This window comes from Trichechus manatus, unplaced genomic scaffold (assembly GCF_000243295.1).
Source record: "Trichechus manatus latirostris isolate Lorelei unplaced genomic scaffold, TriManLat1.0 scaffold00002, whole genome shotgun sequence".
Lineage (NCBI taxonomy): Eukaryota > Metazoa > Chordata > Mammalia > Sirenia > Trichechidae > Trichechus > Trichechus manatus.
The window spans coordinates 3,508,660-3,522,917 of NW_004443938.1; the positions used below are offsets into that span (position 1 = coordinate 3,508,660).

General features: G+C 47.1%; 1 protein-coding gene across 2 annotated transcripts; it reads left to right on the plus strand.

Moving 5' to 3' along the window:
* Nucleotides 1–5,441: 5,441 nt before the first annotated feature.
* GPR31 (G protein-coupled receptor 31) lies at nt 5,442–9,256 on the plus strand. 2 transcript variants are annotated; one of them, XM_004368938.2, is made up of 3 exons: nt 5,442–6,609; nt 6,956–7,056; nt 8,862–9,256. In XM_004368938.2, the coding sequence occupies exon 1, from the start codon at nt 5,601–5,603 to the stop codon at nt 6,555–6,557; it is 957 nt and encodes a 318-aa protein (XP_004368995.1). In that variant the 5' UTR covers nt 5,442–5,600; the 3' UTR covers nt 6,558–6,609; nt 6,956–7,056; nt 8,862–9,256. The 2 variants fall into 2 exon arrangements, with proteins under 2 accessions (XP_004368995.1, XP_023584258.1); XM_023728490.1 differs by having other exon boundaries at nt 5,442–7,056.
* Nucleotides 9,257–14,258: the final 5,002 nt, after the last annotated feature.

Below are 14,258 nucleotides of genomic sequence, written 5' to 3' on the forward strand. Positions count from 1 at the left end.
CACTGGAGGAAGGATGAGGACAGTCACTGGAGGAAGGATGAGAACAGTCACTGGAGGAAGGGTGGTGATTCCGATCCCGGGGAGGGGGCCCAGGCAGAGATACTGTCAGTTGTCTAGCAGAGGGGAAGGAAGGACGGGCCTCCTGCAGGCATGGAGCTGCAGAGGAGGGGAAGTTGGGAGGGGCAGTGGGTTTCCTGTCAGATGGGTTGTCTGTGCAGGTTGGCACCCAGCATCCCAGGCACAGGGGGCATTGGGAACTGTGGGCAGCTGAGACGAGAGAAGGCTACACAGATGCAGAACAGGGAAGCTGCCTAGGATTGACAGCTGAATGGCAGAAATGAGATGGGTTACTGGAAGTGGGAGGAGAGAGGGCTCTGGCAGGGTTTTGCCCCAGGAAATGATAGACCAGGGACAAGAGAGAAGGGCTGGCCAAGGAGACAATCAGAGAGCCAGGGGGCCACGGGCTCCAAGGCCACAGCGTTGTAGGAGGTGTGTGGCCAGCGGCATCGGCTGCATCTGCAGATGCTAGTGTCTGAATGTCCTGAAGTTGCTGTCACAAAATACCACAGAGTGGGCAGTTTAAAGCAACAGGAGTTCATTCCCTCTCAGTTCTAGAGGCTGGAAGTCCCAACTTATGGTGTCAGCAGGGCCGTGCTCTCTCTAAAGGCTCCAGGGGAAGAGCCTCCCTGGCCTCTTCCAGCTTCTGGTATACCTGAGCACTCCTTGGCTTGTGGCCGCGTCACTCCTATCTCTGCGTCCATATTCACAAGGCCGTCCTCACACGTGACTCTGTCTCTTCTCCTCTTTTACAAGGACACCAGGCAGATTGGGTTAGGACCCATCCTCCTCCATAATGACCTATTGTCAACCTCACTAATTACATCTGCAAAGACTCTATTGCTAAACAAGGTCACATTCACAGGTACAGGTGTTAGGACTTGAACACAAAGCAACTCATGACATCTAGAAAGATGCCAGAAGAAGAAACGACCTTACCAGGGGAACTCGGTCAAGGTCAGGGGTTCAGTTTCCTTGTCCGAAGAATGAGAGATTTGGGTTGATCTCTAAGATCGTTCTGAGCTCTAAAAAGCTGTGATTCTGATTCAGTAGAAGATCGTTTGTTGTTACTGATGACCTTTGAGAAAATAATTTCAAAACAACACTAGTAACTATGCCTAGCAAGGTAATTCCCTTAATAAGAACAAACTATATGCCCCCAAGCATAGGAGACTTTATTTACCATCTATAAATCAATATGCAGCTAACCCCTTGCTAACCTTTCCTCCGGATTCTGAGTTCTCATCCTCACTGGGAGAGGAGACAGGGGACTCTGGTCCTGGTTGTGTTCTCTCCCGTCTTCGTTCATGGGAGATAATTTATGATGAGCACTGTCTGCTGGAAGGAATCCTGGTGGCTCCATGGTTAAACACTCAGTTGCTAATACAAAGGTCGGCCGTTTGAACCCCTCCAGCTGCTCCAAGGTAGGGTAAGGTGACTAACAGAAAAGGTAAAGATCTGGGGGTTGATAATACAGCACATCTGTCTTCCTGATCTTAGCCCCATTTTAGGTAAGTTTCATTTAATAGAAAGCAAAGCAATTTTGATCGCTGTCCAAAATCTATCACTTGCAAGAATTAACTGCCAAGAGTCAGCGAGCGACACTTGGCTTGCTGCACCTAGACTCGCAAAGCCACCAGGCTGGGATGGAAGACCTCATCTCCACAGCCTGCTTGTGTCTGCCACCGTAAGACGGTCTCTGTAACTTCCAGGGCTTCAAACCGGGGTCATTCAGTGCAAGCCCCTGCTGAGAATTTGCATTTCCATCTCTAGATTCTGAATCAGAATCTGCATGTTAACAAGATCCCCAGGGGATTCTTATGTACTATAAATTCTGAGAACCCCGGCTTTACTAGTGGTTCTCAGAACTGGTCCGTAACCAGCAGCCTTAGCATTGCCTGGGAACTGGTTAGAAAAGCAAATTCTCAGCAGGGGTTCCAAGCGGAACAAACAGGTTTGAAACACTGGTAATTTCATATCATGGGACAGAAAAAAATGTGCAAAATGATTTTTTATAAACAAAAGTACAAAGAACATAGAGGCAGGTTTATCATGTTCTACATGCTGTTGTTAGGTGCCGTTGAGTCGGTTCCGACTCCGAGCGACCCCATGTGACAGAGTAGAACTGCTCCATAGGGTTTCCCAGGCCGTAATCTTTATGGGAGCAGATTGCTGGGTCTTTCTCCCACATAGTCACTGGGGTGGGTTCAAACGGCCAGCCTTTCAGTAAACAGCAAGTGCTTAATCATTGCACCACCAGGGCTCCTTTTCTCAGGTAGGGTGGGTCCTACCCCTAATCCTTTCTGAGTTATGAAAAGATCAAGGAACTCCAAGGGATCCCAGGGAATGCCAAGGATCACCGAGAGACGCCAGAATCTAAGAAAGAAGCTCACGGAAGAATTGACACAGACGAGCCCCTAATTTGGACTTTTAGCTTCCAGATCTGTGAGAGAATGAATGTTCTTTAAAGCCACTCCCTTGTATTTCTGTTACAGCAGCCCTAGGAGACTAAGCCAGCCCTCACGAGCCATCGACTTAAAGCACACTCTCCACGCTCCCACCCATCTCATAGCCCCTGCGGCCACCTGACCGATCTGCTGGCTCTCCATTGTCCGTCTGGAACGGAGCCTCAGGCACAGTCGCCCTGGACAGGTACAAGGTGCGCAGTAAACCTAGCTGAATGAGCAAACGAGTGAATGAATAAAATATAATTAAAAATTGTCAGTTTCACACACAAAAGATATATAAGGAGTGTAATTTTTTTTAATGTGAAATCAATTTCTCAAGAAGCAATTAACCTCAAGAAGAACACCTTCTAAACCCTGGTCTTGCTGTACTGACAACTGGGACTCGCTTTTACTTCTGTCTACTTTTTCCTCTTGAGGATCCACTTTGGAAAATACATTTAGGAGTTTTCCATCCTTAGGAGTTAGAAACTTTATGTTCAATTTTAACCCTGTATTAAAAAAATGGGGGGAGGGAGCAAGTTTTTTTTTTTTTTCAATAAGAAACACCTTTGCACGTTTTATGTTTTGACACAGTATTGGAGTTCCAGTAGAATTATTTGACTTGGGGTTTATTTTGTAGGATTTAAATAATGTTTAGTACAACAATAAAATTATGTTCAAATTACTCCTTATGTATGAAATTGCAGATTGCATCAGTAAGTCTCTCCTGGGACTGTATTCACATGGTAGGCACGTTCTGGGGTTGCAAAAATCTTTTTCACCAAATCATAATTCAATCATGGCCTCAGGACCACCCTGGGAAGAGGCACATTAGTGAACTCTAACCCCTGAGATGGGGCAGAGTTCTGTCTATGCCCATCTTTTGTTTAAAATGATTTCGTTTCCCCTGGAAATGACCAGGCCTGCCAGTCCCAGGAGCTCAACCTCCCCAGGGCCAGAGGTAAAAATAGACTACAGGAGTGAGGGCTTACAGAACTTAGCTTGGGAAGTAGGGCCAACATGGGAGTCCCTGGAGGTGCCTTGGAAGAAAGGCCTGGAGATCGACTTCTGCGAATTCAGCCATGAAAACCCTATGGAGCACAGTTCTAGCCTGACACACACGGGGACGCAATGAGTCAGAGTTGACTCGACAGCAACTTAATTCAGACTTGTGGCCTCCAGAACTATGAGAGATAAATCTCTGTTCTTCAAAGCCACCCACAGTGGTATTTTGTTATGGCGGCCGTAGGACACAGGATAATACACAGATAAGTAGTCTTGGCAGGCTTCTAAAGAGGTGGACTTTACTAACTAGGGAGTGGAAGCCGGTTTCATTAGCAGTGTTTCCTGTGGGTCTGCAGTGAGCAGCGTGGCCAGGAGAAGCCTGGTCCAAATCGGGGTGTGAGGATCCTGGTCCCCCCACTTAGTAGTCTGCTGACCATGAGCAAATTACCTGGCCTCCATTTCTTCATGCGTAGAATAGAGATGATAACTGTGCCTACTTCATCTCATTGTCGAGAGGCCCATTGATACCACACGACAGTGGCTGACACCTAGCAAACATGCATCACCTTTAGTGATGATGATTATTGAGACTTTTGTAAAGCTCTAACATTAGCTCTCAGAAGGAAAGGCGTCGAACCCCAGTAGAAATGATATGTGATGCAAAAGCTCATGGACGTGTCAGTGTAGACAGGAGAGGGTTTCCAGAAGTCCTAGGGTCACCTAGAGGCTAATAGCTACAAGATGCACCAAGCCCCTCGATGTCCCCAGCTGGGGTCTCACACCCTTGGAGGGGGTCTGATCACCCCTACTTCAGAGGTGAGGAAACTGGGGTTCAACAAAGTTGAGTTTCTTTCCCAAACCCACTCTGCTGCCCCGTGGAGAAACTAGAACGAGAACTGAAATCCACTGGACTCCAGAGCCCAGGCCCTGCTGCCACACCGCCACACTGCCCCGCTGCCATGCTGCCACGCTGACCCACTGCCAGTCTGCCCCATTGCCATGCTGTCCTGCTGCCCCACTGCCACGCTGCCCTGCTGCCATGCTGCCCTGCTGCCAGGCTGCCCCACCGCCATGCTGCCCCGCTGCCCCGTTGTCCCGCTGCCCCGCTGCCCCGCTGCCCCGCTGCCCCACTGCCAGGCTGCCACGCTGCCACACTGCCAGGCTGCCAGAACCCAGGTGAGCAGGGCTCCCAGCCGGGAAGCAGGGCTACCTCAGTCCTTGAGTACCCACTCTGGGCCAGGAGTCACTTCTGACACTGGAGACTCAGCAATGACACGGGAGAACACGTCCCTGGCCTCACGGAGCTCACTTTCCGCAAGATTCTATGCGTCTGGACCAAGCATTGATTTTGCTAATGCCTCCAGGGCCCAGCCCAGTTCCCAAGGGCGGGGAGCTAGTCCAGGCAGTATAGGAGATGAGGGGAAATACCCCAGAAGGAATAAAGCTTTTGCCAAAACAAAAGAGCAAGGGAGAAAGGCCGGCTAAGGAATGACCAGGCTTCTCGAAGTCTCTTTCCAGCAAATAGGAACTGCTTCTGGCTCCCAAATGTGCAATCCAGCCCCGTGCCGAAGGATCTCAGTAAATGTCCTTCATCCAGGCAATGGAAGAAGAAAATGGCCCCCGGAACACATTCAGTCTGATGAACAAGCCCTTCATTTCAGTCTTTGTTTTCATTTTATGAAGGCATAGGAAGAAGCTTTCGTGTAAGTGAGATTTTTGAGTTCCCTTTTCAACAGCTGCGAACACACAGCTTCCTTCACTGAGATGTTCTCATGACATTATCGCTTCAACTGTAGCCCAGATGACGGGAAATGACACAGTTTCCCCTTTTTTAGGGCAAAACCAAAAGAAAATAAAACTGCAAGCTCCCCCTCCGCCCCCTGCCTACTTTCCCGAACAAGTTTTGTTTGCTTGTAAGTTTACGCTGATGCTGCTTCAGTACTTTGTCTCCTGGAGTAAATGCAGAACTTGTCTGCACCACGACTGGGACAAGACTTTTTCTTTCCTTTTGTGGGAAAAAGCACAGCTAAAAGTCTATTTCTCTGTGCGTTGCTGCTTTAGAGCGGTGTCCAGTAGCAGATCACCTGAGAAATGGCTCCCCTGAAATGCTCCTTCCACAATGACGTGATAGAATCGTTAGTGATCGCCTTGCTGACGCTGGAGTTTGGGCTGGGCCTTCTGACCAATGTCATTGCCCTATGGACCTTCTCCTTCCGCCTCAAGGTGTGGAAGCCTTACTCGGTCTACCTGTTCAACCTGGTCATTGCCAGCCTCCTGCTGACCGTCTGCCTACCCTTCCACATCACCTTCTACCAGAGACGCAAGACGTGGAGCTTCGGAGACACGTCCTGCCAAGCCCTGCTCTTCCTGCTGTCCCTCAGCTGCGGGGTAGGGGTCGCCTTCCTGACCGCTGTGGCCTTGGATCGCTACTTCCGAGTGCTCCACCCTCATCTCAAGGTCAACCTCCTCTCGCCTCGGTGGGCCTGGGTCATCTCAGGCTGTGTCTGGCTGCTCATGGTGGTGCTCACCCACCAAAGCTTATTGGTCCCCGAGGCTGCCGGGAACAGCACGGAATGCCGCAGCTCCTACCCCCGGGAAGAATTCTCCTTCAGCGTCTGGCAGGAGGCTGTCTTCTTCCTCCAGTTTCTTCTGCCCTTCGGCCTCATCTTGCTCTGCAATGCTGGGATCATCAGAATGCTCCAGAAGAGGCTCCGAGACCCGGAGAAGCAGCCGAAGCTGCAAAGAGCCAAGGCGTTGATCACCATGGTGATGGTCCTGTTCGGACTCTGCTTTCTGCCCAGGATCCTGGCCAGGATCTTGATGGACATCTTCTGGAGGTCAGAAAGCTGCCAGATGCGGAGAGTGGTGGAGCACACCTCCGATGTGGCCAACAGCCTCATCTACCTCAACAGCGTCCTCAACCCTGTGATCTACTGCTTCTCCAACTCGACTCTCCGCTACTCCTACAGGAAGGTCTCCAACACTCTCTGGGGCAGGAGACAAGAAGCAGAGCCTCGGGGTTCTGACCGCAAAGACTCATACTCCTGAGGACAGAGCGCTTCCTCAACTGCCTTTTTTGTGAGAACTACTTGGGATCTAGGTGATAATAACTATTATTACAGGGCCTTGGAGAAAGAGGGGCTCCAAGCCAGGACAAAGTCCCGGCAGGATTGCTGCAGGGTTTATGATAGAGTGTGTTTCCCAGGATTTCCTTCTGCTATTTCACATTACAAAGCAGCAAAGTAAATTCACAAGCCAGAGAGAGCAGTCTTCATACCAAGCTATGACGCAGATTAAACGGCTAAGTTGAAAACCCAGGGGTTACTGCAGATCCATAGTTGAGGAAATATAACTGGATGGGTCAGTCCCGGGTGAGAAGCTGGAGAGCTGGTGTCTCTCACACGCGGTTTGTCCTTGGCAAGTCATTTGCGTTTTCTGTCCTTCAGTTAGCAGGAGCAAAAACGTCTCCCTGTTCTCACCGACCGCACAGACCTGTGATCATCAGCGTGGGAAGGGCTTGGGGCTCTGAAAAGAGGCTCCAGAGTAGGTAAGTTACTGCACGCGGCGCTCAGCTTGACTTAACACAGAACTCCTTTAGTTATATACAATGTTGCTTTATTTTTATAGCTCGTGTTACGTCAAAGACAACACCGTTAGCTCCCTACTTGATTAAAAGTAGTTCTCAAATTTCCCAAAAATCCCTCCAGAATTTGTCTGTTTGTTTAAGTTTACATATCCAGAAGCCCTTGAAGCTCACCTGGCTTCCCCTGCCGTAAAATAGAAGTCACGGCCCTTTTTGTCCCCTGGGAGAGAGGCGCAGTGCAGTATATCAAATTCATGTGAAACGAGACTTTCCAGCCCTGTGCCGTGGGGGTGTGATAACTCATGGAGAAGGGCACTCGGGAATATTGGGGTCCTCACCGCAGAGGAGCGGGGTATGGCCGCTAACCCCCAATCCTGGACACTCTTGTGTTTTTTTATTCATTCCCTTGAGTTATGTCCCAGATTTGTAGCTCATGATGTGACAGAGGGTTTCTCAGTCGTCTTCCTAACTAGCTTATCTCTCGCTCTCTGTTCAAACCTGGAAGGATAATGCCTTAGTTATCCAGTGCTGCCATAACAGAAATACCACAGGGGGACGGCTTTAACAAACACGAGTTTATTCTCTCACAGTGTAAGAGGCTAGTCTGAATTTAGGGCACTAGCTCCAGGGGAAGGCTTTCTCTCTCTGTCGCCTCTCGGGGAAGGTCCTTCTCATCAATCTTCCCCTGGAGTAGGATCTCAGCGCAGAGACCTCAGGTCCAAAGGGCACACTCTGCTCCTGGCACTACTTTCTTGGTGGTATGAGGTGCCCCTGTCTCTCTGCTGTCTTCTTTCTTTTATATCTCTAAAGAGATTGACTCAAGACACAACCTAATCCTGTAGATTGAGTCCCGCATCCTTAACATAACTGCCTCTAATCCTCCGTCATTAACATCATAGAGGGTAGGGTTTACAACACAGGAAAATCACATCAGATGACAAAATGGTGGACAGTCACCCAATACTGGGAACCATGGCCTAGCCAAGTTGACACACATTTTGGGGGGACACAATTCAATCCATGACACATGGTTAGGGCCAGCAAGGGTTCAGTAAAATGTTCCGAGGAGGAAAGACGTAATTTGCAACATTTCCGGTCTCAGCGTTCAACCTCCCCGAGTGCGTGCTCGTGTGGCTCACACAGAGAATCTGGAGCTGTCGGTGGAGGGCAGCCCCATCTCTGGGTTAGATTTCGGGTTAACAACTGGTGGCATTGGGCAACATAAAATGGCAGAACAATTTCCCACCTGGGATCTGTTTGCCCACCAGGTAGATTCCTTATCAGAACCAAAGTTGACCTCTGGGCAGAGCGGATGACCCAGTAAGCAAGGTAAACATGGGCTTACTTGTACGTACTTTCTAATCTATAGTGAACAATTTCAAACGGGTCTCCGTGCGTTTACCTTACTTACTGGATAATCCGCCCCTGTCAGGGGTTGTACATTTAAAAAGAGGCTTTGATTCTGCAGGAAGGTGCTGTCGGGTTGGGAGAGAGACAGATGCCAGCCATACCTAGAAGCAGAATCTTTGATGTGGTGAAAAGTGTGAAATTGTTCACAACAGATGATCTGGTAAGCAAGGTCAGCACCGTGCTTACCTTGCCTATTGGATAATCCACCCGTGAGTCTGGGTGGGTGTGTTCCTCCCGATTGCTAATGCTGGTGTGAGATCTGCTGAACAAAGACAGCAGGACTTGTTCACCCATCCCCAGGGGAACAGGAATTCCATGGACCATACATGACTCCCTTCTCGGCTTCTATCCCCTCCTAGCGAATGGCGTGTCAAAGGGCTTGGGGGCACAGTGTGACCAGATGGAGGAGTGTCTCCCCTGACGAAGATTCTCCGCCGTGAACACACTCTGGGCCGGGCCTGCGTCCTTGCCGTCCCGCTGAAGAGAAACGTCCCCTATTTTCATCCACAGCCAATTGCGGGTGCAGCTTCGTCTAATCTAACATTTTAACGTGAACGTTTTCAGTGTGGTGATAAGCTCTCCACGAGCGTTTATTTATTTATTTTTGCTTGTTTTCTTTAATCGTGGTAAGATGTACATAACATGAAATTCACCATTTTGACCACTTTTGAATGCGCCACCTGGTGGTGTCAACTGCATTCAGAGTGTTGTGTGGCCATCGCTACTATTTCCAGGTCTTTATCACCCCGAACAGAAACCGTGCAGGTGGAACAATAATCCCCCACCCCTCTCCCTAGTCGCGGGTCGCCTCTACCCTGCTCTCTGAGTCTATGGATTCACAGTTGTCAAGAAGAAATGGGGGTTGTTTGTAAATTTTCTATGCATTTCTGCAAACTTACTGGTTTATTGTGATTATTCAGAGTCAAGCAGAACCCACAGCCTTATACTACACCTATCTGCACCAGGTTCTAGGCTTACCACTTCTGAGAAACTCCATAAAAGAAAACATGTCTCTTCTACTCTGACTTGACTTCACATGCCGTAAGATTTGGATATTAATTTCAAAAGAAGTTGAAATAGTGGGAGATGGAGAAGATTGAGTTTCTCCCACTCTATCCACTACTAACCTTCCTATGTATATTGAATGCCAAAATGAGAACTAAAAAATGAGACCAAAATGCGTACAAGGGACTGTGAAGAACATTCCATCTTAATGATCTTCCGAGGATCACTGACAAACAGCAGAAATATATACTGGAACAATTGTGGATTTTCCATCAAATCAAATGTCTCTAAGGATTTCCCTCCTGGATATCTCTGGAAGAAGAAAACATTCTCTGCATGTCATTTAACAATGTCCTTAGAAAGAAATCTAGAGATAAAGAGATCTTTTAGGGATGCTGAAAGATCACCTGACATACCATTATAGTCTCTTCTTTCTGAGAAGACATGAAACCAGAATGTCAAGATTGATTGAAACAGAGAAGGAGAATAGACCTGTTTCTCTTAATGTGTCCAGGAGGGGCATAAAGAAGTTTAGCATTGTACCATACTTTGAGCTTGTTCTATTTCTTTCAGTTTAGAAAAACAATATGCATCTGGCACTTTTGATTTTAGGCCTTAAATTATCAAGAAGATCAGGGATTAGCAACACTTCCTGATGGCATTGCAAGTATATGTCATGATCAGTCTTCTCCCGAGAGGTTGAGATAGAAATTCAGCATTTTCTCAGCCTCAGCCTCCAAGGAAGTCTAGCTCTGAACCGGAAGGAAGGGGAACTAACATCAAGTGTAGAGATGTTTTAAGGAGAACTAGTGGGTGGCGAGGGTGGGCTGGGCGGAGCCTGTTAACATTTCAGTTGTCAGCATGTTGGAAGGAGTTAGCAGAAATGATTCACCAGGATAGCTATCTGAAGAGCTGATTCATGCGGGAAGAAAGGCGTCTAAAAAATAAAAAGAAAGCAGCCTTCAATACAATACCTTGCCTTTTTAATAGTTTTGACTACTATGCTATCTATGGCATGGATGCTGGACCTGAAATAGCTCTGTAAGGACTCTAGCTCAGTGTCAATTACAACATAGGTAGAGCAAACATCTTCTTATTAAAAAGGGCAGCGGGCTAGAGGAAAGAGTAATACTGAATACGGTAATGGAAGTATTGCTTTTGAAATGGAAATCAGATGCTAAAGAGAAAAGGCTGATCTGGGATTTTGCCCTCCCTCGGATGTTTCATTCCTACACTTCATTTTCACCCTAGTGCCCTCACACAATGTAAATGTATTTCCTTCTAAGATCCTTTAAAAAACAGGGTTTTACTCTTGGGTGAAAGTTTTAATCAGAATGCTATCTTTCACCAAAAAAGGTGGGAAATAGGAGACATTGAGGATGAAACATAAAGAATGTCTGCTATTAATTTAATTTTAGAGGACGGGCATATTTGGGAGAAAGATGTGGCAGTCCGCTTCTGTAAGGATTTCTTTGCAGCCTTAGAAAGCCTATGGAGCAGTTCTACTCTATCCTACAGGGTCGCTGTAAGTTGGAATCGACTTGACGGCAATGGGTTTGGTTTTTGGTTTTGAGCATATTTGGAAAGGTTCTTTTAGGAACCCTGCCTCATTGTAAGATATAAAACCCCTTACTCTGACTACATTTTTATTCTTTTGGTAGTGCGTGATCCAAGAAATGTAACGCTTCCGCTGTGTAATTCTGAGAATTCTCAGTCCTAGAGTACCTGAGCCAAAAAAAAGTACAGTATGGAGGCTGCAGCTGTACCATCATTAGCAATTTGCTCTTACCATTACTTGCTACCTTTGAACGTAAGGTTTCCTGCCTATGCCTTTGAAAGCAAGAATCAGTCCCCTCTGCATGAAAAGGAGGTATAAATTATTTAAAGATATTAGTTATTTGAAGACTAAAATATCAATTGAATAACCAGATTAATTTGGAAATCGATTCACACTGGAAATCTACAACAAATTCCAAGACAGGTTACTATCTAAGAGCTGAGAAATTCTAAGGAACAGAAGGGTCTGAGAGAGAAAGTGCCGAGAGCTCAGCAATGATACTGCACTTCTCTTTGAGTAAGGTGTTTTGGTTCACGTAATGCAGGCCCTGCGCTCAAGAAAAAGTTAGAGACATTATTGGTTTCAAATTATATCCTATTGACTTTGCAAGTCAAAAAAACTTCCTTCTTTAATAAGGAACAAACAAAAACAGAGAATAAAGTAAACGGCAGAGGAAAAAATTTGGTAGAAAGAAGATGCAGGTGGAATGATGTGGATGTTGAGAGAATAACCATTTCAATAAAATACATAACAATTTTGTAAAATAAAAAATATATATAGTCCTAGTCAACACCACAGTTTGAATGCTTCAATTCTTCTTCAGTCGTCCTTGTTCATTGTCCAGCTTTCACATGCATATGAAGTGATTGAAAACACCACGGCTTGGGTCAGGCGCACCTTAGTCCTCAAAGTGACATCTTTGCTTTTCAACACTTGAAAGAGGTCTTTTGCAGTGGATTTGCCCAATGCGGTAGGTCATTTGGTTTCTTGACTGCTGCTTCCATGGGCATTGATTGTTGGTCCAAGTGGAATGAAATCCTTGACCACTTCTGCTTTGTAGCATCTGCCATTTTCTGTGGTATAAATACTCCCCCATGGCTGATTTTAAGGTACCAGCAGGTGTAACACCCGGCTGGCCCAATTCCTGGGCACTTCACTATTGCCTCTGTAGCACACCACGGCTTTACTGCACCCTCTCCTCTCTGTGTGTGCCAGCCATCAGTCCTGGGGATTACATGTCTTCTTCCCTCCCACCTCGTGTCACACATGCAACAAGAAGACTGGGACAAAACTGAAATATACCAAACAAAGCAGATGAGAATTTCCTGCAGACCCCGACAGGAAAATGTCCACAGAAGGGTTGGCAGGAGAACAGCCTCCAAGGCTCAGCCCAGGGAGGTGGAAGAAGCCTGGGCGCCAACAACCGCCTCCTGCCAGCACTGCCTCTTGCCAGCCCCAAAGCATCCTGTGCACCTTCTAGAAACTCACAAAAACATCCTCCAGTCAAGGTTTCTTACAGGCCACGGAAAAGCCAGCCAAGTCCAGTGGCCCAGAGGAAACTCAGCAAGATGCTTTGAAGTGTGAGCTTTTAGTAACTAGAGGGTAACTGAAGACAAGGTCTTGAATTTCTCAAGAACGGAAAATAAGAGCAGCACGCTGTGGCGGACACTGCAGGAAGCCAGACATTCTCGGGCTGAAATTCCTGCTCCTCCATTGACAGCTCAGAATTTATAACCTGACCCAGGTAACACACCTCCCTGTTCCGTGTTTATTAAACGGGGATCATAACACTCACCCAGTAGCGTTCTCGTAAAGATTAAGTGGATAAGGCAGCCTTCCGCAAAGCGTGTTCTCTGCTACAGTCATCCTTTGAGAGGCTTTGGATTAAAAGGTTTCACGATCCGGGGGCATTGCCAGTTCAGAGGGAGAGTTCTCACCTTTCATGCATCCTTCATCTAATGTGAGAATAGCAGCACAATCGGAAGAGTGTAGTCAATGTCACTGAACTGTGCATGTAGAAATTTTTGAAATGGTGTATCTTCGGCTATGTGTATTTTCACCAAAAAAAAAAAAAGGTCGAGAAGGGAGAGGGTTTACATGTTGTGGGGTTGTTAACCAACGTCACTGCCCGACGGGCTCGGCAGCCCTCGTGGGAAGTATCCAGTCTACTCACCATGTAGAGATGGTCAAAGTATTGGCCATGGCTTGGAGTTTTAGAAATATCCCAGAACTCTAACTGGCTGCCCAAAGGCTAAAAAAGTCAGCCTACACGTATGTTTTGATTGGCTCAGAAATTGTTTTAAAATTATATTTAAAGAGTGAGAGTGAGATACTGAATTTTAAAAAGCAAGATGTTCATTGTTGACCATTGTCATAGGGCAACGTGTGTACTAACTGTTCAGTGAGGAACTATTTGGTTCTGTAAGCCTCATCTAAAGTGAGAATAGCAGCACAACTGGAAGGGCGTAGTCAGTGTCGCTGAACTGTGCATGTAGAAATTTTTGAAATGGTCTATCTTCAGTTATGTATATTTTCACCAAAAAAAAAGGGTCGAGAAGGGAGAGGGTTGACATGTTGTGGGGTTGTTAACCAACGTCATAAAACAATATGTGTACTACTGTTTCATGAGAAACTACTTGTTCTGTAAGCCTTCACCTGAACTACAATAAAAAATAATAATAATAAAATTCAAAAAATAGAAAAAAAAATAAAGCAAGATGTTCAGGTCTTCTTGATGACCAGAAGATTGGCCGACTGTGGTGCCCATTCGGACAAGCCCAGGGCCAGGCTGAGGAGACGAGGAGGGGCCTGTTTCCACCACCTGCGCCCCCAGCCCGCTCATCCGTGTCCTTTCTTGGTCCCTGAAGCTTGTAGGTTTGTGAATCTTCATCTGTGGGTGACTGTGCTCCCAGCACTGGTTCAGTCTCCCTTCCTGTATCTACCGCCAAAGTTGCAGCGACCCCTGGGGGTGCACCTTCTCCAAAGACTGACCTTTATCACTTTATTTCCGTTTTTGTCATGCTGGTTCCTCTCACTCCCACCTCCTTCCTGCCCCTATTCCGTACTGTGACCTGGAACTCAACCCCCTCTGTCCTCCTGTCCTTACACCCCTCACTCCTCCGCCCAACATGCTCTTCAGCTCATGGACTTCCAGAACTTCCTACTCAGTCTTTCTAAACCAGCTTCCGTACAG

What these genes read in the sequence shown, in the direction of transcription:
- GPR31 (XM_023728490.1), top strand. Translation starts at nt 5,601, where the DNA reads ATGGCTCCCCTGAAATGCTCCTTCCACAATGACGTGATAGAATCGTTA.